This window comes from Poromitra crassiceps (assembly GCF_964638095.1).
Source record: "Poromitra crassiceps genome assembly, chromosome: 21".
Taxonomy (NCBI): domain Eukaryota; kingdom Metazoa; phylum Chordata; class Actinopteri; order Beryciformes; family Melamphaidae; genus Poromitra; species Poromitra crassiceps.
In genome coordinates, this window is record NC_139638.1 from 19,979,053 (window position 1) to 20,005,535 (window position 26,483).

General features: G+C 41.9%; 1 protein-coding gene across 1 annotated transcript in view; it reads right to left on the bottom strand.

The window, feature by feature from the left end:
- Positions 1 to 12,569, bottom strand: part of amacr (alpha-methylacyl-CoA racemase) — a 15,948-nt gene extending 3,379 nt beyond the window's left edge. The window contains exons 1-4 of the mRNA XM_083657788.1: positions 12,479 to 12,569; positions 11,040 to 11,307; positions 8,327 to 8,470; positions 5,742 to 5,902 (exon numbers count right to left, since the gene is read on the bottom strand). Of these exons, the coding sequence (XP_083513914.1) occupies positions 5,742 to 5,902; positions 8,327 to 8,470; positions 11,040 to 11,286 (552 nt within the window). The 5' untranslated portion in view covers positions 11,287 to 11,307; positions 12,479 to 12,569. The remainder of the gene's footprint in view (positions 1 to 5,741; positions 5,903 to 8,326; positions 8,471 to 11,039; positions 11,308 to 12,478) is intronic.
- Between the last annotated feature and the right edge of the window lie 13,914 nt (positions 12,570 to 26,483).

Consider the following 26,483-nt stretch of genomic DNA (forward strand, 5'->3'; position numbering starts at 1 on the left):
GGCCTTGTCCTTCAGTCGAGACAAAGATGAGATACTTCACGTTACCCATCTCATGCAGAAAGAAGTGGAAAGTCAAGAGCAAACTGTGGATCTTTAAGAGTGTCCATAAAGAAAGAGAGAAGAGTGGAAAAATATAAATGTAACCCGTTCAAGTACAAAAGCAAAAAGTTCTAGATCAGCAGCTGCCGTACACACTGCCAGCTATGTAGAAGCTCTCCAAGTTACATCTTCTGTGAAACTTATGATCATAAATCAAAAGAATGTAGAATGCCATCATTACACAGTACACACAATTATATGCCTGTTATAAACCACTAGTTTCAAGGAACAACTAATATTACCTACTTATCTATAAAGCACAAATTACAACAATGATGAATCTGGTTTGCTAGAGGTGTTTACATTAGGGGTGTCAGGATATTTTGTCGCAAGATATATCGCCATATCGAAACGTCACGATATGCGTATCGTCAGAAAAAAATATCGTAAAAAAAAAAAAAAAAAAAAAAAAAAATTGCTCCTGAATAATAATAGAACAAATTTAGCAGAATCAACACGCATGAGTGAGGGGGTAGACTACTACTGGCATGGCAAAACAGCTCAAGGGGTACATAAGATTACATAAGTTTAGGGACCATTGAGCATGAGTTATTTAAGAAATAGATTGTATACTTTATTTTTCTTTCACCATGCAACAAACATTTAGTTTGTGACAGTGTGACACATTCTATTGCAAGAGAAGCATTATCTTCCATGTTGTTTTATAGTTATTATAATAACAATTTCCAAAAACAGCATTTGTTTTGTATTTTGTGTATTTCAAATGAAAGACTATTTTTCCAGTATTTTCCCAGGGCTCCCTTGAAAAGAGGTTTCGATTTCAACGGGACTCACATGGTTAAATAAATGATAAATAAATACATAAAAATTATTTACTTTTGTTAAAAAGAATATTGTTAAAATATCGTATCGTATCGTTATCGTGAACCCAATATCGTGTATCGTATCGTGAAATTAGTGTATCGTGACACCCCTAGTTTACATGTATGCAATTATACAGAAAATGTGCTGACGCTGGCCTCCATACCAAGGTATGTATCCAATACACTGATAACCACTGCGTGTCGCGGCCTCGCCTGCTCTATGACATCGCAATTAGGGCAATCACCTAATTAAGAAATCTGGCTCCCTCAGGTCACCTGCACAGCCCAGGGGCGGAGCCATCGTCTCCATCTGGTTCCTCCCGATTCTACCTACTTATACTCCCATCACTTATATAGCCTCACACTGATGACATCATCACTGATGACATCATCACTGAACTATTGCCTCAGGGCAATCAGCCTTAGGGAAATTAGGGAAATTAATCTGCCCTAATTTAAAAATCCGGCTCCGTCAAGTCACCTGCACGGGTGCCCTTTACACACCCTGAAGGTTTCAGCCCGATCGCACGTAAAACGGCAGAGCTGTGGCCAAACACAGAACTTGAAACAAACAAACATTGCCCACATACTCAATTTTATAGATAGATAGATTCCACTCGTGCTGATCATACAAGCAATCAAAATCATGACATACAGGCAGAAGGATAATTGCATTGCTCACTGATGTAATATTGTAAGAGTGACAACACTGTGTCCATGTGTGTGACTGAGAGGAGTTCGATGAAGTGTGAAGTTTTGTGATGAAGCGCCCCCCGGGGGGCGCCGTCACGTCTTGGCAGAAACTAATCTGTGAATGCTAATAGAATAGTTATGCACGGGCAGCCAATCACAAGCAGCCCCACACATTTGAACAGTAGAACTCGTTAAGAGATACAGATACAGCCAGCAACAGCATCTGAATTCACCGCAGCAGCATGTGACTTTCCTTGATTCAGTCGACACTTGAGGACTAGTCTCAAGTCAAGTCTCAAGTCACTGTTAGGGCTTTCACACCGGCAGGGCTCCGTGCCGGTTCCGGTTCCAGAACCCTAATCTGAACTGGCCGGCACGTTCAGACCGAAAAAAAATTGGTTCGGAACCTGAAAAGTTGGTTCTCAGCGGAACCAAAAAATAGTTGGTTTTCCTTGGGAACCGTGACATCATCAGTGGGCGTGTCTGATTCTAGGCTGTGAAAACGAGCAGGAAGGAGAAGAAGGCAGCGACAACACAGAGAAAAATAATTTGCAGTGGTCTGCTGAGGAAACCAAATGTTTAGTGGCGATTTGGGCATCTACCGAATCTCAAAAAAAGCTAGAAAGCAGTACAAGAAAGAGCAAATCGTATGCCGAACTTGCAGAAGAGACGGCCAAGGCTGGGTTCACTCGAACGCCAGACCAAATAATTAATAAACTTAAAAAAATAAAGAATAAACTGAAGAAGGACTACCGAATAATGTCCTCCCACTTTGGTTCCGCTTAAACTGGTGTGAACACGGGCTGGTTCGCCAGAAAGCACCAAGGTTCTGAGACTCCAGAACGGAGCCGGAGCCAGAACCAGAACCGTGTCTGTCTGAAAGCGCTATGTGTGTGTGACTTAAGTGCGACTCAAGTCTCAAGTCCAAGTCCCCATCTCTGTGTTGAGGTACTCCCAAATGTTGTCTAAAGTGCCATGAGGCTGAATGGCCACAGCACGGCGCTGTGGGCTTCAAAGGTGTCTGTTCTTGTGTAAGTCTACTCATCCTTCTGGGAAAAGGTGAAGATGACACTAACTTGACCTCGTCTCGCCCCACGCAGACTCTCCAAAAAGCAAAAGAGGAAGAAAAAACAGCAGAAAATAGCAGAAGTGAGTATTCTCTTTTGTCTCTGCAACTTTGACTCAACTCTGTGGGACCTCTGTCCCTGTCCTAGGCTACCACCCACCATGTCCTATGACTTTTCTTTTCTTTTAGTTCAAATACCTGGGTATGCAGTGCACCTATTTAATAACGTATGCAAAAAAGAAATCACAAAAATCTAATTTCTTTAGTTTTTCACACTTTTTCACATCAAAGGTTCATTTTTCAAGATTTCATTGATAACAGTAATGTACAGTTTGAACAAATCATGGGGGGCGGGGGGTATCTTTGAGTGCAGATTATTATATTATTATTTATAATAATATTTTATTATTTTATCAGGGAGAGAAGCCAACTCCAGAGGAGGTGCAGGGAGAGAAGCCGACGCCCAGCAGCTGTGATGCAAGACCTGTCTGAGAAGCCAACAGAGCCCGAGCAGCAGGCAGAGCCCGAGCAGCAGGGAGAGCCCGAGCAGCAGACAGAGCCCGAGCAGCAGGGAGAAGACCTCCCTCCCACAGAAACCAAGAGGTGAATCAGGTCTCCACCATTTACTGTACAACTCATTTTAACCCTTCTCTTGCTGACATATCCTCTTACCCTTCTCCTCCCTACTTCATCTTCGTTCAGCTGCGTCTGCTCAATGATGTAACAGGGTTCCCACTGGTCCCTGAACTCTTTGAAAGTACACTATTTGAATTTGAGGAGGGGAAATCAAAGTCTTGAATGTTTTTTGAAAATAGACATAAATAAGTTGGACATGGGTCATTGAACATGAGGTATGTACTGGGTATATGGCCGAGCTGCCAGACAGTAAAAAAAAATCAGAAACTTTCGAAAATTATTCTTCAGCAACTTCATTGGTTCAAATAAAAATGCAGACTGACCACATAAATAATAAATGCATTTCCATGACAAAAAGAAATAACTTCTCTGTGGTACCACTGAAAATGTTGTACTCTATAACACTGTACACAGCCTGACGAAGACCAGTGAGGTTGAAACGCGTTGCGTTTTGTGCCCCAGTGTATACATCAAGATGTACTGTCTCAGTTACACATGTACGATATACTTTGTGATTAAAAATCTGTTAAAAGTATCCAAGAAGCTCCCGTTTTTACACTGTACAAGTAAAATTTGCTCTATGGTGCCTCTCTAGAACAAATAAACATCAGACACCTAGATTTAGTCCTATTTTAAATCCAATACCAGTTTAACATTTTTGTGAATGTCTCAAAAGACAAATCAAAAATGCGATGCAATGCAATCATATTTTCTATCAGAGAGAGGACATGAGGAAAAGAGACCGTGAAAGAGAGAGAGACAAAGATATTATGAATGAATGAGAAAGACAAATATGTCGTGCCTGCGCCGCGCATAAAGTCATTTGCGTCAATATGGGTAGGGGATCACACAATAGGGGGTGTGACAATCAAAACAAAAAATGTGTTTACGTTTCCACCAAACCAGTGTTGTGGAACCAACCTCTTCGAATTATTATAAAAACTGGGTCATACTTGAATAAATTTTCTTCACCAGACCAGACCCCCCGATAGCACAAACGTTGATGCTCTGCTATTGTGATGGTTTTATTAATGTGCACATGAGAATGCTTAGTGTGTTTTGTATATCCCTCCCCTCCCCCACACTTTGAGCCAAATTGACTATTTGAAATGCGAGCTGTAATCAATTAAACACCCATTTAACAAACGATCTAAACCCAGCATGTGGTTATGCGGTGCGCCACATGAAAGGCAAGAGACAAACACGAGATGAAAACACTAGACTCTTTTCACGGGGGCCATTTTGTGTCTAAAAGGCAGGGTAAACACAGGTGCAAGCAAAACACCAACTTCTATGATTGGAATTTGGAAACCCTCATGAGTGTTTTGCTTGCTTGGGAAGGAAAGCCTATCATTGCATTTTATTTTTGATCAGTCTTGTTTTGCATGACTTACAACTGAACCCACTTTGTATAAAATACTGAAATATATATTGTGCATCGCAATTCGGCCTAAAAATACAGAGATATGATTTTGGATCCAGAACCCCTAGCCCTATCATGGTAGTCAAATAAAATGATGTGCCTAATGTGTTTCTACTAGGGATGTTCATCAATTATCGAAAATCGATAATTGATCGTTAAGGAATTGATTCGATCATGTGGAATTTTGATAGATTATTATTTTTTATTATTTTTGCAGACTAGGTTTGGGTGGAATTCGTTCCTCCTCGGCCCACTCCATTGCACAGCCGACTAACGTGAGGTGGAGCTTCATATAGTCTCTAGTTTTCTGGCTGGGGATGGGCCTTTGTGCCAACAAAACTGTTTTAAACATGGGGAATTCACACCGGCATGCGCCGGGGACACAAACAAGTGCACCCAGCGGTCTGCGGACCTCAGTGAGGCTCAGGCCTGTTGATTTGACTCTTGTGCTGTCAGCTAAGCTGGAAGACGCCGATTGCCTTACATCATGTAACCTGACATGTAACATGTTTGTTTACCTGGCCACAGCGCTAGTGTCTGATATTCTTACTACACAGCGGCATCGCCATTATAGCTGGCCGAGAACGCGCAACGTTATTACCAGACCAGAGTAAAAAAAAAATAAAAAAATATATTATTATTATTATTACGCTATCGATAATCGATAATTGATCATTAATTTTCCCGATTTTCGATTATGGAAATTGTTCAAAATGAACATCCCTAGTTTCTACTCTTCGCTCCACCTACTGCATGAATTTTGAAAGCAGGCATGAAGAGCAGGGGAGAGGAGGTGTGTTTAGAGTTGGGCCGGATTTATTGAGAAGAGCCACACACACACATCTAACAAATGATGTATGTTTTGTGTCCTTGTGGAGAAAAGTTCTTTGCAAGTTGTCTTGGAAGAGAACCATCTTCTCACGAGAGTCAGCACAAAGAAATTGCCAGGAGAATTTCCACCAGCGAGAGTTTAGTTTGACAGGAAGGACTATACGCTTACCATGCTGGCATCGATGATCTGTCCCTTCCCTGACACTGTCCTCTCCAGCAGCGCGAGGACTATCCCCAAGGCACAGCTAAGACCACCGCCTGCAAAGTCCGCCACCAGGTTCAATGGAGCGAGGGGCTTCTCAGAACTACGACCCAGCCTGGATAAAAGGCCTGTGACAGAAGATAGAAGGGAGAAGACAAAAGGAGAAGAAGGGAGAAGAACAAAAGGAGCAGAGGCATCAGGCAGACAACATGTAAGAACATCACAACTGGTGGAGGACAACAGAGTATATGGCCACTTTCCAAGCATGAGAGTGAAATAAAAAGTCAGATGGAGTAGAGAGAGATCGAGAGAGTGATGGCACCTAAAAAAGGCAGACTATATAGAGAGCCAAAGTGACCGCCTACTTCCTGCTTCGGCACTGTCCCAGAGATTTTCATCCGCCATTTATTTTCCCATAGACATTTTGTTAAATGCTTTTAAAAATAGTTTTACTTCGTCAAACCAAATGGTTCAGCTATATGTAGAATCGGGAGAGACCATAGAACATTTAACTCGGACCAAAACTTTAAAAACGACATCGAAAAAATATTTTCCTTGAATCCACATTTCTTTTACATTTTGCTCCGAGTGAAATGTTATGTGGTCTCTCCTGTTTCTAAATATATCCGAACCGTTTGGTTTGACGAAGTAAATCTATTTTTTTATAAACATTTTACGAAATGTCTATGGGAAAATAAATGGCGGATGAAAATCTCTGGTACAGTGCTGAAGCAGGAAATTACTTTCCCCTTTGGCTCTCCATACGAGGAATCAGGATGACGTCACCACGACAACAAACCTGACTCCCGGGGGACTCTGCGGTGTGTGAATGCGCAAATGCATGCGCCAAACAAACGGTAATATCTTAAAAACTATACATGACTTTGCTTATATTTTGACATTCTGAGTCAGAGCAGAAGTAGCTCAAGAGTTTGATGTATAATATATGCATGTCATGTTTGTTTACCAAAATGCTGCTCGGCTGATCCCTTACAGTATATACTAGTTCTGTAATTTGCTTTGCACAAAACCCAAGGCCGGCAATTTCTGTTCTGTTTTTCTATTCTGTTTTTCTGCTTTGCACAAAACACAAGGCCGGCAATTATGAGTAAGGCTGCATGACAGCTTGTGAGAACAGGCTCAGTGACTTTTTCTTTCATCACTAAGAGAGAAATAAAGTCGGGACAAGCACAGTGCAAGATGATAAAATATGTGGCAGAAAGTCCTTATAAATTGGCTCTCCCTGGCTTCAGTATGAATAACGTTATTCATTGATGCTGTCCCATATTGTCAGTGTAAACCATCCAAAATTCTAAATGTTATTCTTTTCCTTTGTTATTGTCATCTATAGTGGTTATTTGCATAAAAACACACAGTTTGATTAGGAAATGATTGTATCTTTTTTAAATGTGTGCTTTGATTTAATAAAATGTATGTAAAATGTCAATTTGTAACTTGAGTTACTTGACAAAGTAACTGGTATAATATTACTGAAATCCTCAATAGCAATAGCATAACGTCACATCACCTCTCACCCCACACACACCACCATTGTAAGCCTATCACATTGATATTCACCCCCCATAGAGCTCAAGAGGCACGTGACTTTTCGTGATGTAATTTGTCCCGGAAGTAAGTTCTGCATCCATTTTCTTCGATAAATCCAAATATACCGAGTTTTAAGGCTCGAACCAAATCAACACGTGATCCAGAGAATCTTGAGTGACCATAAAATATTCGGTTTAACGTCAGAACAAAAAGTAACACCGGTGGGAAAAAATGATTTCCCCCCACCCACACACAGCTGTACTTCTGTCTACGTATGTGTCTGTGTGTACTTTTCCCAGCTGTGTTTACCCCTACCCAGTGGCGCAAAGGGGAAGGAGTAATACTGAATGATTGAATGAATGCTTTTGACTCTGAGGAAGACACTTTTGTGTCGAAACATCAGTCTGTTTGCACCACAAAAATGGCCGAAATTAATTGACCGTTTGCTTCAGAGTTCCTCCTTCTTTAACATTGAATGACTCTCTACCAGTGTTGGGCAAGTTACTTTCAAAATGTAATATACTACATATTACTAGTTACTTTAATTTGAAAGTAATAAGTTACTTTACAATATTGCTTTCTGTGTAGAGTAACTCGTTACTTATTTCACTACTTTTGCATTACTTTTACCAAAACAACAGCAGCAGCAGAATGACATCGCCGCCACAGAACCATCCCGAAAAATAATGTCAACCGCCTTGAAGTCAGTGTAAACAATCCAAGATTCTAAATGTTATTCTTTTCCTTTGTTATTGTCATCTATAGTGGTTATTTGCATAAAAACACAGTTTGATTAGGAAATGATTGTATCTTTTTTAAATATGTGCTTTGATTTAATAAAAATGTAACTCAATTTGTAACTTGAGTTACTTGACAAAGTAACTGGTATAATATTACTGAAATCCTATAAGTAATAAGTTATATTACTGAGTTACTGCTAAAAGTAATATATTACATGTAATATGTTACTTTTGTAATGAGTTACCCCCAACACTGGTTGTTACCTGACATGGCGAGGTAGTTGATGTCATGTCCAGCTGCGGTGGCATAAGATCCACTCTGTCCATATCCAGTCAAGCGAGCGTAGATCAGACGCGGATTCTCCCTCAACATCTCCTCCGGCCCGAGGCCCAGCTTCTCCATCACACCTGGGAGGTCAGACAAAAGTCATATTTCGTACTTGATATATATTTTATTTATAATCTCATCACCAATATGCCTATATCAGTGTCTAATTATTGGTTCTCAATGCCAGCCTCAGGGGGCAGTGTTGGCCTGTAATGAAAACACACAGGACATGGTCAATATTAGTGGTTGATCTGGGCTTTTCAATGGCCGATGCTGCGGATATTTATAGAGCAGGGTGGCCGATGGCTGATATATAATGCCAACATCCTGTTGTTATTAAGTTGTTGTTGTTTCTTTTTGCATCTGATAAAACACAACAAGTTAATAATACTAACAAATGAGACACACATTTAATGTTATTGTGTGCATTGTCTCTGTTTGTAGATCTGCACTCTGTCTGCAGTGCATTTATTATCATCTAAAAATAAATGTCGACGATATTTCATAGATTGAACACACACAACCCTCTGCACATATTAGACAATTTTGTAAAATGTTCCGAGCCTAGTCCCACACACTCGTGCGCACACACACCCACAACCACACACACTTTCCTGCCCTCTTCATCCTCTGAAGTGTGGTTACCCAATGTTATTCGTACACATTCTAAATATTTAAAATGTTCTCGCAATGCACCTCTCACAGTGAGAGAGCACGTTAGTTAATTAGTTAATTAGCTGTGCATGACTCTCTACCAAGGGCCTTGGAGTTAATACTTGATGGAGACGAAGAAACAAATAGTGAGGTGGACGATGAGGAAGTAGCCAAAACCACGGGTTGTGAAGCCAATATGGTGGCAGGCAGCAATTATGGCAATTGTGGCCTCAGTAGCAAATTTCACCTCCTTTAATGTGTGTACTTTAATGTGTGTACTTTAATGTGTGTACTTGTGCAGACTTTCAAAATAATTGTGTCATTAACAGGATATAATGATACAGTTGTTTTCCTCGTGATCGACGGGTCGGCAATTATGGGCCAATTAGGCAGCTCTGCAATGACCCCCAGGCTCTCTCTCTGGCTCGTCACTGTCAGCTGAGAAGAAGCGCCTGGAGACAATGTTACAATGTTAAATACTGTAGATCGCACATGGGGCAAAAATGCGGCCCCAGGGCCGGCCCCCGGCCCCCGGACCATCTCAACCCGGCCCTCAACGTCCTCAAAAGAAAACAAAACGACCCCCAAAACTCAATCAAATGCAGAATTATTTTAATAAATCTCATCTGCTAGTAGCCAGTGGATTTGTATGACTATATTATATTATATCAGGGGATTAACAGGAGAAATTATCAATCACAGTGGGTCAAAGAATAGGGAGACTCCCGCGAAAATCAGGAGTGTATGGCAGACATGATGTCCAATGTGTGGCCCTTCGCTTACTTTATGGCCCTCTGGAAAAAAAATGTTGCCCACCCCTGCTGTAGATACTGAGTCAGCTATACATTAAGTGGGATTTAGTTTATGCATTAAAAATGAAAGTGATTGTTATTTTTTCTTTGGCGAGCTGCTTATTGATGGCCCGAGATATGACGGTAGATCACCATCTACCTACGCCTGATCTACATGCAATCTGAGTGACAGGCGGTTGTGCGCACAGCAGAAATTGGCAACGACAAATTGGGAGAAAAATTGGGGGAAGAAAGAAAGAAAAAAGGGGGGGGGGTCTTTTCTTACGACACCACGCTGTTTACATGCACTGAAATTTACACAAATACCATCCTTATGGCACTTTTTTATCAACATATGGGGGAGACATGAGAAGAAATGTAATTAGCTATTTCAGCTACAACTTTCTAAAATGTTATTAACTTTATATTTCTACATATATTGGGCCACTCCTGGCTCTCTCAGCCTCCTGTCCCACTGCTCAATCCAGTCTCTCTTGCTATAATAGTTTAAATGGCTTTTGACTCAGTCAATCAGTCAAAGTAGTGTGTTATCAGAATGACAGCGATTTAATACAATTTGTAATGTGAGTTAACGCGCTGTCGCCTCACAGCTAGAAGGTCCTGGGTTCGATTCCCACCTGGGAGGCTGTGAGCGCTGAAGGAGTGCGTGCCCGTCCGCATGTCCTCGACTGCCCACCGCCCGGGTGGGGTCGTCAAAAGGGCCTTTCTGTGTGGAGTTTGCATGTTCTCCCCATGCCCCCTGGGGGTTTCCTTCATATAGGAACCCCTCACCAAAACATGCAATATCCTGGTCGCTGATGTGGTGCCTCCTCTGGTCATTCTGGCCTGTTCAGAGGGAGGGGAACTGGTTGGAATAGCGTGATCCTCCCACGTGCTATGTCCTACCGGTGAAGCTTCCCCTCTCAGGTGAAAAGAAGCGGCTGGCTAACTGCCCATGTCTCGGAGGAAGCATGGAGCCAGTTTCAGCTCTCCCCAGATCGGCAGAGGGTGGAGCAGCAAGCAGGATAAATAAATTAAAATTTGCACTAACGGGGGATAAAAATGGGATAAAAAAAATCTAGAAAAAATATAAAATAAAATAAATGTAATGTGAGTTAACTGTAAATATAGTTTTTTAATTAATGCACACGGGTGACAAATTAATCTTCTCTAGCATGATGACTAGGCCTTTGTGGCTTCTGACCTTTGCGGTAGGGCTCCAGCACCACATCTGATTGGACGCAGAGCTTCCTGAGCACAGCCACGCCCTCAGAGGTTTTCAGGTTGATTGCCACAGAGCGTTTCCCCCGAGCCTGTGTGTCCAATGCCATGGCAGCCCGGGTCCGGTCCACACGGATCACCTTGGCACCAAAGTCTGCCAGAACCATGCCGCAGAATGGTGCCGGCGCCAAGCCCGCCAGCTCAATGACTCTCACGCCAACCAGGGCCATGACGAGAGAGTGACCGCCAGACTGAGAGGCAGAGAGAACATGGGGGGGAAATAAAAATGATTAGCTAAACAGAAAACTAGCTTCAACAGGTCAGTTGGTGCCGGACACGCCCCCATTAGACTTTGAATTCCAAAGTACAAAGGTGGTCCACGTTTACAATCTGCAAAGAAATGTGGCTCGTCTTAAGCTGCACTCACTAGCCAAAAATAATTGGAACACCAGCTTTCCATAAAACACAGCAGTCATGTTTATTAATATTAAGCAAAACCACCTCCTGTTTTTGATTGATTGATTGATTTTCTTTATTTAAGTGTCATGCTTCGAATGAAGCCCAGCCCACATGGGCTTACAGGACACTTTTACTGTTCATCATTTAAACAAACAATGTTCAAAACATAAAACCAACAGAAACACCCAAAATACATACCTATACATACATGCCTATTCCAGGCCCTAGAGATAAAGTTAGCAGTCTTAAATGCCTCAGTCTTAAACAACCACTCCAACTTCTGGCCATCATCTGGCCAGAAGAGCTCAGGTTTTTGCTTTTGCATTTCGTCAAATAAGGAAATCCTCAAATCATCATAAAGTACAATAAAACATGAAATGAAACTCATTTTCAACATCTTTTAGATCACAAACATTATCCTGTTCTCTTCTGGTATAGCTGTGAATCCTGTTCTTTGATGTTTTCTTCCAATTCATGTGTAACTTTTAGGCTATGGCTCGGTTTTTTGGAGAGCATGACAATGAATCATAATCGACTGCCACTGGTGGTAATCATATTACTGTATTAACTAATAATTTAAACATGTGACAGATCTAATGTTTGATGGAAAACTGGTTAATTTGGCCAGTGTTGGTATCAAATGTTAACATTAATTACCCTGTAGTAGTTGTTTATCTGACATGACCTTCGTAATTCATAAAACAAAGACGCTTGCATGAAGCAGTAGCAACTCAGAGGTAGCCTAGGCTACGATATGGAGGAGTGGACTGTCTGTAACTTAGTTCGTTTAGTAAGTTAGTTCGTTTTGCCAAACACAGACGGCTAGGTTATCCAGTTCCATACAACGGTTTCACGCAGCGTGCTGTATGCATAGCTAAATAACAACACTGCGGTAAATGCAGCGCTAGTCACGTCAGCATAAACAGAGAGTCCGTCAACACATGCAAGAAAACAAGTGTTTACCTTTGCTTGCAGGGCACAGAGTAGTGGAGGAGGACACTTCTGCAGGTTTCACTACTTCCTGGTGAGGTGACGTCAGAGCAGCAGCTGCCGCAATATTTCTGGGAAACGAAGTTTTCACGAGGCGTGTGTGTGTGTGTGTGTGTGTGTGTGTGTGTGTGTGTGTGTGTGTGTGTGTGTGCGTGTATGTGCGTGTGTGTGTGTGGTGTGTGTGTGTGTATGAGGTGCGTGCGTGCGTGCGAGCGTGCGAGCGTGCGTGCGTGCGTGCGTGCGCGTGCGTGCGCGCGTGCGTGCGTGTGCGTGCGTGCGCGTGCGTGTGTGTGCGTGCGTGTGTGTGTGTGTGTGTGTGTGTGTGTGTGTGTGTGTGTGTGTGTGTGTGTGTGTGTGTGTGTGTGTGTGTGTGTGTGTGTGTGTGTGTGTGTGTGTGTGTGTGTGTGTGTGTGTGTGTGTGACACACCGCGTGACACCGCGTGATTTCTATTCGCACAAAGGTTACGCAATAAGCACGCCCTGTGCGTGACTCCTCCTGGCTTTCCACTTCAGGACCAATCAGAAACTCACATTTACTTAGGCTACAAAATCTCAGTGTGGGATGAGGAAGTGGTGTGCTTGGTCTGCTGACTGCTACACTCCAGTTTATTACGCAGTTATCTGTGCGCCGTGCGGGCGGCTAAATGTAAGTCATATCCATTTCAATCATATATAAGAGTTAATTTACATTGTTATGCTCAGTTATTTGCATCTGTATATGACACCAATGTAAATCTAGTATTTGATGTATCGTTGTCTTTCTGTAGAAGCACACATAGCAATAGGCCTGGCTACTTGTAACGGAAAGAGAAGAGGACAGTAAATAATGTGTCACCAACATAGTGTACGTTGTCAGACATGCTGTAGTGTAGTGGCTGCCATGTCAGCATGTGAGATCATTTATCATCTAGAGAAGTCACACTTCAAAACACAGTCCATGTTTCACAGGCTGTAGGCCTAGTCTATTTCAACACACAGGCTGTAGGCCTAGTCTACTTCAACACACAGGCTGTAGGCCTAGTCTACTTCAACACACAGGCTGTAGCCCTAGTCTACTTCAACACACAGGCTGTAGGCCTAGTCTATTTCAACACACAGGCTGTAGGCCTAGTCTATTTCAACACACAGGCTGTAGGCCTAGTCTACTTCAACACACAGGCTGTAGGCCTAGTCTATTTCAACACACAGGCTGTAGGCCTAGTCTACTTCAACACACAGGCTGTAGGCCTAGTCTATTTCAACACACAGGCTGTAGGCCTAGTCTATTTCAACACACAGGCTGTAGGCCTAGGCTACTTCAACACACAGGCTGTAGGCCTAGTCTATTTCAACACACAGGCTGTAGGCCTAGTCTATTTCAACACACAGGCTGCAGGCCTAGTCTACTTCAACACACAGGCTGTAGTTCTAGTCTATTTCAACACACAGGCTGTAGGCCTAGTCTATTTCAACACACAGGCTGTAGGCCTAGTCTACTTCAACACACAGGCTATAGGCCTAGTCTATTTCAACACACAGGCTGTAGGCCTAGTCTATTTCAACACACAGGCTGTAGGCCTAGTCTACTTCAACACACAGGCTGTAGGCCTAGTCTATTTCAACACACAGGCTGTAGGCCTAGTCTATTTCAACACACAGGCTGTAGGCCTAGTCTACTTCAACACACAGGCTGTAGGCCTAGTCAATTTCAACACACAGGCTGTAGGCCTAGTCTATTTCAACACACAGGCTGTAGGCCTAGTCTACTTCAACACACAGGCTGTAGGCCTAGTCAATTTCAACACACAGGCTGTAGGCCTAGTCTATTTCAACACACAGGCTGTAGGCCTAGTCTATTTCAACACACAGGCTGTAGGCCTAGACTACTTCAACACACAGGCTGTAGGCCTAGTCTATTTCAACACACAGGCTGTAGGCCTAGTCTATTTCAACACACAGGCTGTAGGCCTAGTCTACTTCAACACACAGGCTGTAGGCCTAGTCTACTTCAACACACAGGCTGTAGGCCTAGTCTACTTCAACACACAGGCTGTAGGCCTAGTCTATTTCAACACACAGGCTGTAGGCCTAGTCTATTTCAACACACAGGCTGTAGGCCTAGTCTATTTCAACACACAGGCTGTAGGTCTAGTCTATTTCAACACACAGGCTATAGGCCTAGCCTATTTCAACACACAGGCTGTAGGCCTAGTCTATTTCAACACACAGGCTGTAGGCCTAGTCTATTTCAACACACAGGCTGTAGGCCTAGTCTATTTCAACACACAGGCTGTAGGCCTAGTCTATTTCAACACACAGGCTGTAGGCCTAGTCTATTTCAACACACAGGCTGTAGGCCTAGTCTACTTCAACACACAGGCTGTAGAGCTAGTCTATTTCAACACACGGGCTGTAGGCCTAGTCTATTTCAACACACGGGCTGTAGGCCTAGTCTATTTCAACACACAGGCTGTAGGCCTAGTCTATTTCAACACACAGGCTGTAGGCCTAGTCTACTTCAACACACAGGCTGTAGGCCTAGTCTACTTCAACACACAGGCTGTAGGCCTAGTCTACTTCAAGACACAGGCTGTAGGCCTAGTCTACTTCAACACACAGGCTGTAGGCCTAGTCTACTTCAACACACAGGCTGTAGGCCTAGTCTACTTCAACACACAGGCTGTAGGCCTAGTCTATTTCAACACACAGGCTGTAGAACTAGTCTACTTCAACACACAGGCTGTAGGCCTAGTCTACTTCAACACACAGGCTGTAGGCCTAGTCTATTTCAACACACAGGCTGTAGGCCTAGTCTACTTCAACACACAGGCTGTAGGACTAGTCTATTTCAACACACAGGCTGTAGGCCTGGTCTATTTCAACACACAGGCTGTAGGCCTAGTCTACTTCAACACACAGGCTGTAGGCCTAGTCTACTTCAACACACAGGCTGTAGCCCTAGTCTACTTCAACACACAGGCTGTAGGCCTAGTCTATTTCAACACACAGGCTGTAGGCCTAGTCTATTTCAACACACAGGCTGTAGGCCTAGTCTACTTCAACACACAGGCTGTAGGCCTAGTCTATTTCAACACACAGGCTGTAGGCCTAGTCTACTTCAACACACAGGCTGTAGGCCTAGTCTATTTCAACACACAGGCTGTAGGCCTAGTCTATTTCAACACACAGGCTGTAGGCCTAGTCTATTTCAACACACAGGCTGTAGGTCTAGTCTATTTCAACACACAGGCTATAGGCCTAGCCTATTTCAACACACAGGCTGTAGGCCTAGTCTATTTCAACACACAGGCTGTAGGCCTAGTCTATTTCAACACACAGGCTGTAGGCCTAGTCTATTTCAACACACAGGCTGTAGGCCTAGTCTATTTCAACACACAGGCTGTAGGCCTAGTCTACTTCAACACACAGGCTGTAGAGCTAGTCTATTTCAACACACGGGCTGTAGGCCTAGTCTATTTCAACACACGGGCTGTAGGCCTAGTCTATTTCAACACACAGGCTGTAGGCCTAGTCTATTTCAACACACAGGCTGTAGGCCTAGTCTACTTCAACACACAGGCTGTAGGCCTAGTCTACTTCAACACACAGGCTGTAGGCCTAGTCTACTTCAAGACACAGGCTGTAGGCCTAGTCTACTTCAACACACAGGCTGTAGGCCTAGTCTACTTCAACACACAGGCTGTAGGCCTAGTCTACTTCAACACACAGGCTGTAGGCCTAGTCTATTTCAACACACAGGCTGTAGGCCTAGTCTACTTCAACACACAGGCTGTAGGCCTAGTCTACTTCAACACACAGGCTGTAGGCCTAGTCTATTTCAACACACAGGCTGTAGGCCTAGTCTACTTCAACACACAGGCTGTAGGCCTGGTCTATTTCAACACACAGGCTGTAGGCCTAGTCTACTTCAACACACAGGCTGTAGAGCTAGTCTATTTCAACACACAGGCTGTAGGCCTAGTCTATTTCAACACACAGGCTGTAGGCCTAGTCTATTTCAACACACAGGCTGTAGGCCTAGTCTACTTCAACACACAGGCTGTAGGCCTAGTCTATTTCAACACACAGGCTGTAGGCCTAGTCTATTTCAACACACAGGCTGTAGGCCTGGTCTATTTCAACACACAGGCTGTAGGCCTAGTCTACTTCAACACACAGACTGTAGGCCTAGTCTATTTCAACACACAGGCTGTAGGCCTAGTCTATTTCAACACACAGGCTGTAGGCCTAGTCTATTTCAACACACAGGCTGTAGGCCTAGTCTATTTCAACACACAGGCTGTAGGCCTGGTCTATTTCAACACACAGGCTGTAGGCCTAGTCTACTTCAACACACAGGCTGTAGGCCTAGTCTATTTCAACACACAGGCTGTAGTAGGCCTAGTCTATTTCAACACACAGGCTGTAGGCCTAGTCTACTTCAACACACAGTCTGTAGGCCTAGTCTATTTCAACACACAGGCTGTAGGCCTAGTCTACTTCAACACACAGGCTGTAGACCTAGTCTACTTCAACACACAGGCTGTAGGCCTAGTCTATTTCAACACACAGGCTGTAGGCCTAGTCTATTTCAACACAGGAAATAAGTCAGATAGGGGTGGCTTCCTCTTCCTGACTCGTTCCTCTGCGGCTGCTCTGGGCCTAACATTAACCTGGGCATGAATGTGGACACAAATCAACTTATACTTCCTACTTATAATTTCAGAGGGAAATATTTATACTTTCTACTCCACTACACTGATTTCACAGCATTGTTATGATCATCATTGTGTTCCCTGTCTTACCAACAGTCTCTGTTTGATTATGTCACAGCTGATTGGCAGGAAGAGATCTGGTGGAGGAAGAGATCAAGAGACAAAGATGACTTCTTCACAAGAGGTGAGAACATTAGAATCTGTTGGTCAATGTAATCTGTTAGCTCGCCTATTTATAGGATGTTGTCCTGCAGTGATACTCAACTTGCGGCCCAGGGGCCAGATGCGGCCCGCGATAGGGTGAAGAGTGGCCCCCCAACCATTTTCTAATTCACAATGAAAACTAATGTTAAATAAAGTTTGACTGAACTCCAGCTAAATTGTCAAATATGGCCGTCTGCTCTCCACCCAGGCACTTACAGTATGTAGCCTATAACTTAACTTAACCTAACTAACTAACTAACTATCTATCGTGTGTGGACAAAATTGTGAGACTAAACTCCGGCTGACACCCCAAAAACCCCGCTACAGAAAAAAGTATATTAATGTTTGTATATTAACTGGCCCTGGCCTAATGCCATTTTGCAAAAGTGGCCCCTGGGCAAAACAAGTTGAGTATCCCTGTTGTACTGTATGTCAGAATGAGTACTAAGTATTCTCTCTCCCTCGCTAACTTTGCTAACATTAGCCTGTTGGCTTGGTTCTTCCTATATGATATTTCACAATGCAAAGCTGCTGCTGTTGTCCAGGTCTGGATGAAATAAAATATAACGTGCCATTTATTTTATGATGTGCAATTTTGGAATAATTACACACAGTGTTGGTTACTAGTTATTTTCTTTTGAAAGTAATAAGTTACTTTACAATATTATTGTCTGTGTAGAGTAACTTGTTACTTATCACACTACTTTTGCTTTCACCAAAATAACCGCAGAACGACACCACCGTCCCAAAAAAGAACGTCAACCGCCCTAAAGTCAATGTAAACCGTCCACAGTTCTAAATGTTATCCTTTTACTTTGTTATTGTCATCTATAGTGGTTATTTGCATCAAAAACACAATTTGATTAGGAAATGATTGTATCTTTATTTAAATATGTGCTTTGATCAAAATAAAAAATAAAGTCTTGGCATTAGTAGTTTTACTTATTATAAGCTGCTTAGAACTATAGTGTAGGAAGTTACAGTAAACAGGGCTTAATTCCCTCTAATATTTTTTTGTAAAGTCATAACGTTATAATTTACCTTCAACCAATACTTGACTTTACTGAGTAGATGAATGCATCATAATGTAACTCAATGCACCCTAACGAGGAGCTGACAGCAGCTCAGTTTCAAGTTGTAACTCACATTACTTGACATAGTACAGTAACTGGTATAATATTACCAAACTCCTATTGGCGTTATATTACTGTGTTACTGCTAAAAGTAATATATTACCTGTAATGTGTTACTTTTGTAATGTGTCTCCCCCAACACTGGTTACACAGTACATACAACAAGATATGTTTATCTGTCAGCATATGCTTTCATATCATAAAATACTTTGTCAGAGAGAGTAATGACTTATATCCTTTATATCTTCCTCCATGAAACAGAGAGACACCAACAGACCAAAACGCCACCGCTCTCTGCAGTGTGGGACATCTTTCAGTCAGTCAGGTGACCTAAAAACACATCAACGCATTCACACTGGAGAGAAGCCATTCTCCTGTGACCAATGTGGGAGGAGCTTCAGTCTGTTAACTAACCTAACAAGACATCAACGCATTCACACTGGAGAGAAGCCATTCTCCTGTGACCAATGTGGGAGGAGCTTCAGTCAGTCAAGTCACCTAAAAAAACATCAACACATTCACACTGGAGAGAAGCCATTCTCCTGTGACCAATGTGGGAGGAGCTTCAGTCAGTCAAGTCACCTAAAAAAACATCAACACATTCACACTGGAGAGAAGCCATTCTCCTGTGACCAATGTGGGAGGAGCTTCAGTCAGTCAAGTCACCTAAAAAAACATCAACGCATTCACACTGGAGAGAAGCCATTCTCCTGTGACCAATGTGGGAGGAGCTTCAGCCACTCAAGTGACCTAAAAACACATCAACGCATTCACACGGGAGAGAAGCCATTCTCCTGTGACCAATGTGGGAGGAGCTTCAGTCAGTCAGGTCACCTAAAAATACATCAACGCATTCACACTGGAGAGAAGCCATTCTGCTGTGACCAATGTGGGAGGAGCTTCAGCCGCTCAAATGTCCTAAAAATACATCAGCGCATTCACACTGGAGAGAAGCCATTCTCCTGTGACCAATGTGGGAGCAGCTTCAGTCACTCAAGTGACCTAAAAATACATCAACGCATTCACACTGGAGAGAAGCCATTCTCCTGTGACCAATGTGGGAGCAGCTTCAGTCGCTCAAGTGACCTAAAAATACATCAACGCATTCACACTGGAGAGAAGCCATTCTCCTGTGACCAATGTGGGAGCAGCTTCAACCACTCAAGTCACCTAAAAACACATCAACGCATTCACACTGGAGAGAAGCCATTCTCCTGTGACCAATGTGGGAGCAGCTTCAGTCAGTTAACTCACCTAAAAACACATCAACGCATTCACACTGGAGAGAAGCCATTCTCCTGTGACCAATGTGGGAGGAGCTTCAGTCAGTCAGGTGACCTAACAACACATCAACGCATTCACACTGGAGAGAAGCCATACTGGTGTGAACTATGTCCGAGAAGGTTCAGTCAGTCAAGTAAACTAACAAAACATCAAAACATTCACACTGGAGAGAAGCCGTACTCCTGTGATCAATGTGAGGGCAGCTTCAGTCTCTCAAGTGACCTAGCAGTACATCAACAGCACATTCACAGAAAGTGTTCGGGCTAGCCTCATGCATTCACACTGGAGAGAAGCCATAATGGTGTGACAGGGTGTAAGACAAACTTCACTTAAAGGGACAGCTCAAACTAAAATCCAAAATACATATTTTTCCTCTCACCTGTGGTGCTATTTATCCACCTAGATCATTTTGTGTTAGTTGCCTGAGTTTTGGAGATATCAACCCTAAAGATTTCTGCCTTCTCTCAAATACAATGGAACTGGATGGCACTCGGCTTGTGGTGGTCGAAGTGACAAAAACATACATTTGAAAAACTCAACAGCAATATGTCTCTTTCCAGAAATCATGACCCGGTTATTCAAGATAATCCACAAACCCTGTTGTGAGCAGTTTCATGTAGGAACTATTTTCTTTAGACCAAACTACACCCACTAACTCCTAGCTAGTTCCTACATGAGACTGCTCACAACTAGGTCTGTGTTATCTTGTGTAACCGGGTCATTATTTCTGGAAACAGACATTGCTGTTGAGTGCAACACATCAAATGTATGTTTTTGCCGTTTTGAGCAGCACAAGCCGAGTGCCATCCAGTTCCATTGTATTGTAGAAAAGGCAGAAATCTCCAAGCCTGATATCTCCAAAACTCAGCAACTCACACCAAAACGATGTCGATGGATAAATAGCACTACATGTAAGAGGACAAACATGTCATTTTGGATTTTAGGGTGAGCTGTCCCTTTAAGCACTATCACACGAGAGGGAGGGCTGTTGTACTGTGATATCGTCACGGCTACGATTCGTTCGTAGGCACGAGGACGCAGCCTGAGTGCCAAAGATAATCACAGCTGTGACGATGTTACGAGTACAAACAGCACGACCTCGAGTGTGATATTGCTTTTATACAACAGTTGTACAGATGTAAACAAAGCTATTCACCAAGAAATAATCACATTTTAAAGTCATTTGAGACAACAGATGCTTTCTGTCTGTTATTTGTCTCCGCCAATAGTTCCCTTAGGAGTGCACTACCAGGAGTTGCCAAGCAACAACAGGTGAACTTGCTACCTGCAGTTTCCAGAATGATTTCAGCTTACCGCTCATAATTAAGATCAAATGTATCCATATCACTGTCTCTACTAGTGTCTCCATATGTCTCCATATTGCTGTCCCTACTAGTGTCTCCATATGTCTCCATATCACTGTCCCTACTAGTGTCTCCATATGTCTCCATATTGCTGTCCCTACTAGTGTCTCCATATGTATCACATCGCTGTCCCTACTAGTCTCTCCATGTGTCTCCATATCGCTGTCCCTACTAGTGTCTCCATATGTCTCCATTTCGCTGTCCCTACTAGTGTCTCCATATGTCTCCATATCGCTGTCCCTACTAGTGCGTAAATATCCTTGTTGCTCTACTGTTTTAATGGACCGCTTTTCTCAGATCATCAAGTGTTTAGGGATGCACCGATATGAGAATTTTGGCCGATACCGACAACCTATATTGACATTGCTGTTATGGCCACTAACCGATATTTACCGATGTCGATATGATCTGTATAAAAACACATTTGTATGATAATACAATTTTGTACATAGTGAAAAACACATGTAAACACTGTGGTTTTGAAAAAGGAATGCATTTATTTATTTCCAAAACATTTGGAAAAGCCCATAATTAATAGATTTACCACATTGTTTCATCTCAATGTGAAAATTTTGGCTACCGATAACCAATATTAACATTGCAACATCGGACCTATTTAACATATGCCGATATGTTAAAAAATGACTAACATCGGCCAATACCAATATGATTGCCGATATATCGTGCATCCCTAAAATAAAGCATTTATTATCCTTTGTCAAAGTCAGATTCTTCACATACTCCATTCCAGTTATAAATCATTAAATAATTTCTAAATGCAACTATAGATTTGTCAGTTCTGCTTCTTTTGTATTTTATTTTCTTAATTAAACTCCCTCTTCTTCCTATAATCACATTCATGAATTGAAAAGACAGGCAGGTGATCGCTAATGTCGTTCGTTAATAATCCACTCAGTGTTGTTTTCCATAATGGTTTGTGAATATATTGTTCATCAGGGTGGCACAGTGGGATGTTATTTGAATCAGCTGCGCCACCGTTTCTGAAGGCAAGACATCACCCACGTAAAACAAAAAACATACAACAAACGTGGCGAGTGATCATTATCCTATAAGAATTAAGGTTGGAGTAGAAGTTAATCAAGAAGAGGACATTATAATACAGAGATGGAAATTTGATAAAGCTGATTGGGAGAATTTTCAGGAAATAAGTTGGGTTAAGGTTGAACCTTTAATTAGAGAGGAAATATTAGATGTGGATGAGTTTAATAAGAAGCTGGTGGCAGCCATTATATCAGCAAAGGAAACGATAGCGATGAGTAAAGGGTGTAAAGATAGGAAAAGTGTACCGTGGTGGGATGAAGACTAGGCAAGCAGTTAAACATGGGAATAAGTCGTTTAGGCAGTTGAGAAAACATCATTCTATCGAAACATTAATTCATTATAAAAGGGCACAAGCAGTAGTTAGGAAGACTATAAGAACAGCTAAACGGACATACTGGAGGAAGTATTGTGATACGATAGGAAGAGAGACTCAGTTGCAGGGCCGGTTCCAGAACAAGATGACTAGGGGTGCATCCTAGATAGGAAGGGGTGCAGATGCCCGGCCGAATAATGCATTTGACCATCATTTCAAGTAGAATGATACCACCCAAGCAAGAATATTTCAAGTGCTTTACTGAAATATTTGGACCATATAATGATAATACAATTATCTCAACCTTAAAAGGCTACATATAGGTGCCAAAAATCCATAAAATCACATCAAAGAACAAAGAAAAACAACAACTATAATTCAAGTTTAAACAGTAAGTGTGCAGCTGTAGCATTTATTAAAAAATAAAAAACAACTTTTGAACTGAGCATGCAGACAATTAAAATAAGGGTGCAATGCATGCTTTTGCACCCCCGTAGAACCGGGCCTACTCAGTTGTCTGATATATGGGGAATGATCAGGAAAATGAGTGGAATAAAGAGGAATTATGTAATACCAGTGTTGACAGGTAGCAATAAATCAGCAGTTAGCAATAAAGAAAAGGCAGAACTTCTGGCAGAAACACTAGTGAAAGTTCATAGTTCAGGAAACTTATCAGTAAATGCTAGACAATGTAGGGATAACATTCGTGAACAGAATACAGGTGTAAATGTAAGGAAGTTTGCTACAAGTGATAGTTTAGATTTACCTTTTAATTTGTTTGAATTAAAAAGGGCTATTGTAAATGTGCGGCGCCAATCATCACCAGGGAAAGATGGCATCTGCTACGGTATGTTAGCTCATATGAATGATTATGCACTCTCTGTAGTATTAAAGTTGTTTAATAAAGTATGGGATTTAGGTAAAATCGGCAATTGCATGGAAACAGTCCGTTATTGTTCCAATATTGAAACCTGGTAAAGATCCGTCAGATCCCTCAAGTTACAGACCGATAGCACTTACATCACAGTTAGGGAAAACTTTGGAGCGAATTATAACAGAAAGGTTAACTTACTTTCTAGAAAATAAAAATGTCTTTTCTCCTTTTCAAAGTGGGTTTCGTAGAGGGAGAAATACTATGGATTCTATTTTACGCCTAGAATCAGAAATTAGGAAAGCCCAAATGAATAAAGAAATGGTGTTAGCTGTCTTCTTCGATGTTGAAAAAGCATATGATATGCTATGGAAGGAAGGGTTGCTCATCAAATTAAGTAAGTTGGGGGTGGGTGGTAGGTTGGGTACTAGATTTTCTTTTTGGCAGGACAATAGAGGTTAGGGTATAGGGACAGAGCACTCAAAAGAATATAGGGTTGAGAATGGTACTCTGCAGGGTAGTTTGTTAGGTTTTCTTCTATATCAGACACAGGTTTTTGTTCCTACCTGACATGTTAAGACGGTAATACTTCCGTCTTCTTCAGAGGTGTCACTAGATGGTGTGTGACGTGTCTTAAACAGCTGATGTTGTTTACAATAACAATCTAAGTAAAGTATAGACACTATGAATCTTTTTGGATTATCCACAGGGTAGTGTTATTAGTCCAGTACTGTTCAACATTATGATTAATGACATTTTTGAGCATATTGAGGAAGACATAGGGAAATGGCTGTATGCCAATGATGGGACATTATGGATAAAGGGGGCGAATCTGAAATATATACAGAGGAAACTGCAGGCTGCAAATGAGATGGTGGAACAGTGGGCAAATAAGTGGGGGTTTAAATTATCAGTACCAAAGACACAAGTAATATGTTTTTCTAAACGACCGAAAAAAATATCCTTCAAACTATATGGGCACTTTAGAACAGGGTTAGGGTGATTAGATTCCTTGGAGTGTTATTTGATGAGAAGTTGACCTGGAAGCAGCACACTGACAAAGTAAAAGATAAATGTAAAAAGGTCAACAATCTATTAAGATGTTTGTCAGGACGAGACTGGGGAGCAACCAGAGCATCATTGTTTAATGTGTATCAGGCACTGATGAGAGCGTCTTTAGATTATGGATGTATAGCGTATATATGTCAGCAGCAATAAGCCACCTTAAAAAGCTGGATGTGCAGCAAACACAGGGACTTAGAGTATGTAGTGGAGGACTTAAGACATCCCCGGTAGCTGCAATTCAGGTGGAAATGGGGGAACAGCCATTGTGGATTCGAAGAATTAAAATTATGTTAGCTTATTGGATTAATTTGCAAGGTCATAACAGTTATCATCCAACTACGGTAAGTTTATCCTACAGGATTGTTGGGAGCGTAACAAAAAAGATTTCATGAGTTTTGGATGGATAGGGAATATAATAGTGAAACGGTATGATCTAAAATAATATACAGTATAGTCCAACAGTTCCATCTTCAATTGTCCCACCCTGGGTATTTGTAAATCCATTAGTAGATTTAAGTATACAACAACATTTGAGAGAGAAATCTAAGCATCCACACCCTGGAATATAGCACAAAGTCACATTGATCATCACTTTATAGACAAGTTGATGTTATTTACAGATGGTTCAAAAGACCCTGAAACTGGACGGACAGGAGCAGCAGTCTTTATCCCACAGTAGAAGGGTAGAGATTAAGAAAAGGACTACAGATCATTTGTCAGTATACACAGTGGAGCTCATAGCTATTTTAACAGCTTTGCAATGGTTGGTAGACGATAGGAAAAACAATGCAGTAATTGCCTCTGACAGCTGGGCAGCGCTTGCGAGTAATAGTTCTTTGAAGTCATGTAGACAAGATATTGTTTTTATGATTCATCATCTTATATATGAACTGTATAAAAGGGATATGACTGTTGGGTTTGTTTGGGTTCCTGCCCATGTAGGGTTAGAGGGAAATGAGGATGTGGACATATTAGCAAAGCAATCACTTAAGTTGAAAACAATAGATATGGATGTTCCAATAAGTAAAGCGGAGGGTAAGTCAATTATTAAGTGACATCACTGGTCCACACTAACTCAAATTAATAACTCATTAACTCAAATCAACTCTCAATAACTGTCAGACTAGATGAATGATGAATAGTCTGACAGTTATTGAGAGTTGATTTGAGTTAATGAATTATTAATTTGAGTTAGTGTGGACCAGTGATGTCACTGGTCCACACTTTAACACTCAATAACTGTCAAATTAAATGACAGACTTCAAAACAGTTTACAGTTTTCTGATATACTACTGATGTTCTAATGATACAAAGCTGGTTGAAAATGGGCGGAGTGTTCCTTTAATAAAATAGGAAAACACCCAACTGGCAAGTGTGCAAGTTGTAACAATCAGGAAACTGTTCAACATGTGTTGCTGGAATGTAAGAGTTATGAAGAGGAGAGGAAGGAACTGAAATCAGCTTTACAGAAAGCTAAGCTAAACTTCACTGTAGGGACAGTACTAGGAAAAGCAGTAAGATGAATATACAATCAGTTAATAAAGTATTTGAAAGAAACTGGGTTAGTCGATAGGATTTAGAATAATACCTTTTTTCTTTAAAATGTTCTGTCAATATCGAACGTTCCACACTCCAGTCTGGTAGGTGGCGGTAATGCACCTTTAAGATGGTTGCCAACCGCCAATCAAATCCATAGAAGAAGAAGAAGAAGGAGGAAGTGATCGTTTACAGAGTCAGCAAAGCAGGAACAACTGTGAAATGTATTTGGATCCCAGCACATCATGACCCGTGAAACTTTTAGAACACGTTTTTCCTCCTACAGTCTTTTTACTTTAGTTTACCAGTTTAGTGAGCTACTAATCGGGAGTGTAAACTGTAAGTGAGACTGGCGGATATATAGTAAACTTCGGCTAGAAGTTACTGAGAGTTATTCTCCGGTCAATGCACTGTTAGCAAGCTAGTTGGCTAAGCTAGCTAAAGACGTCTAT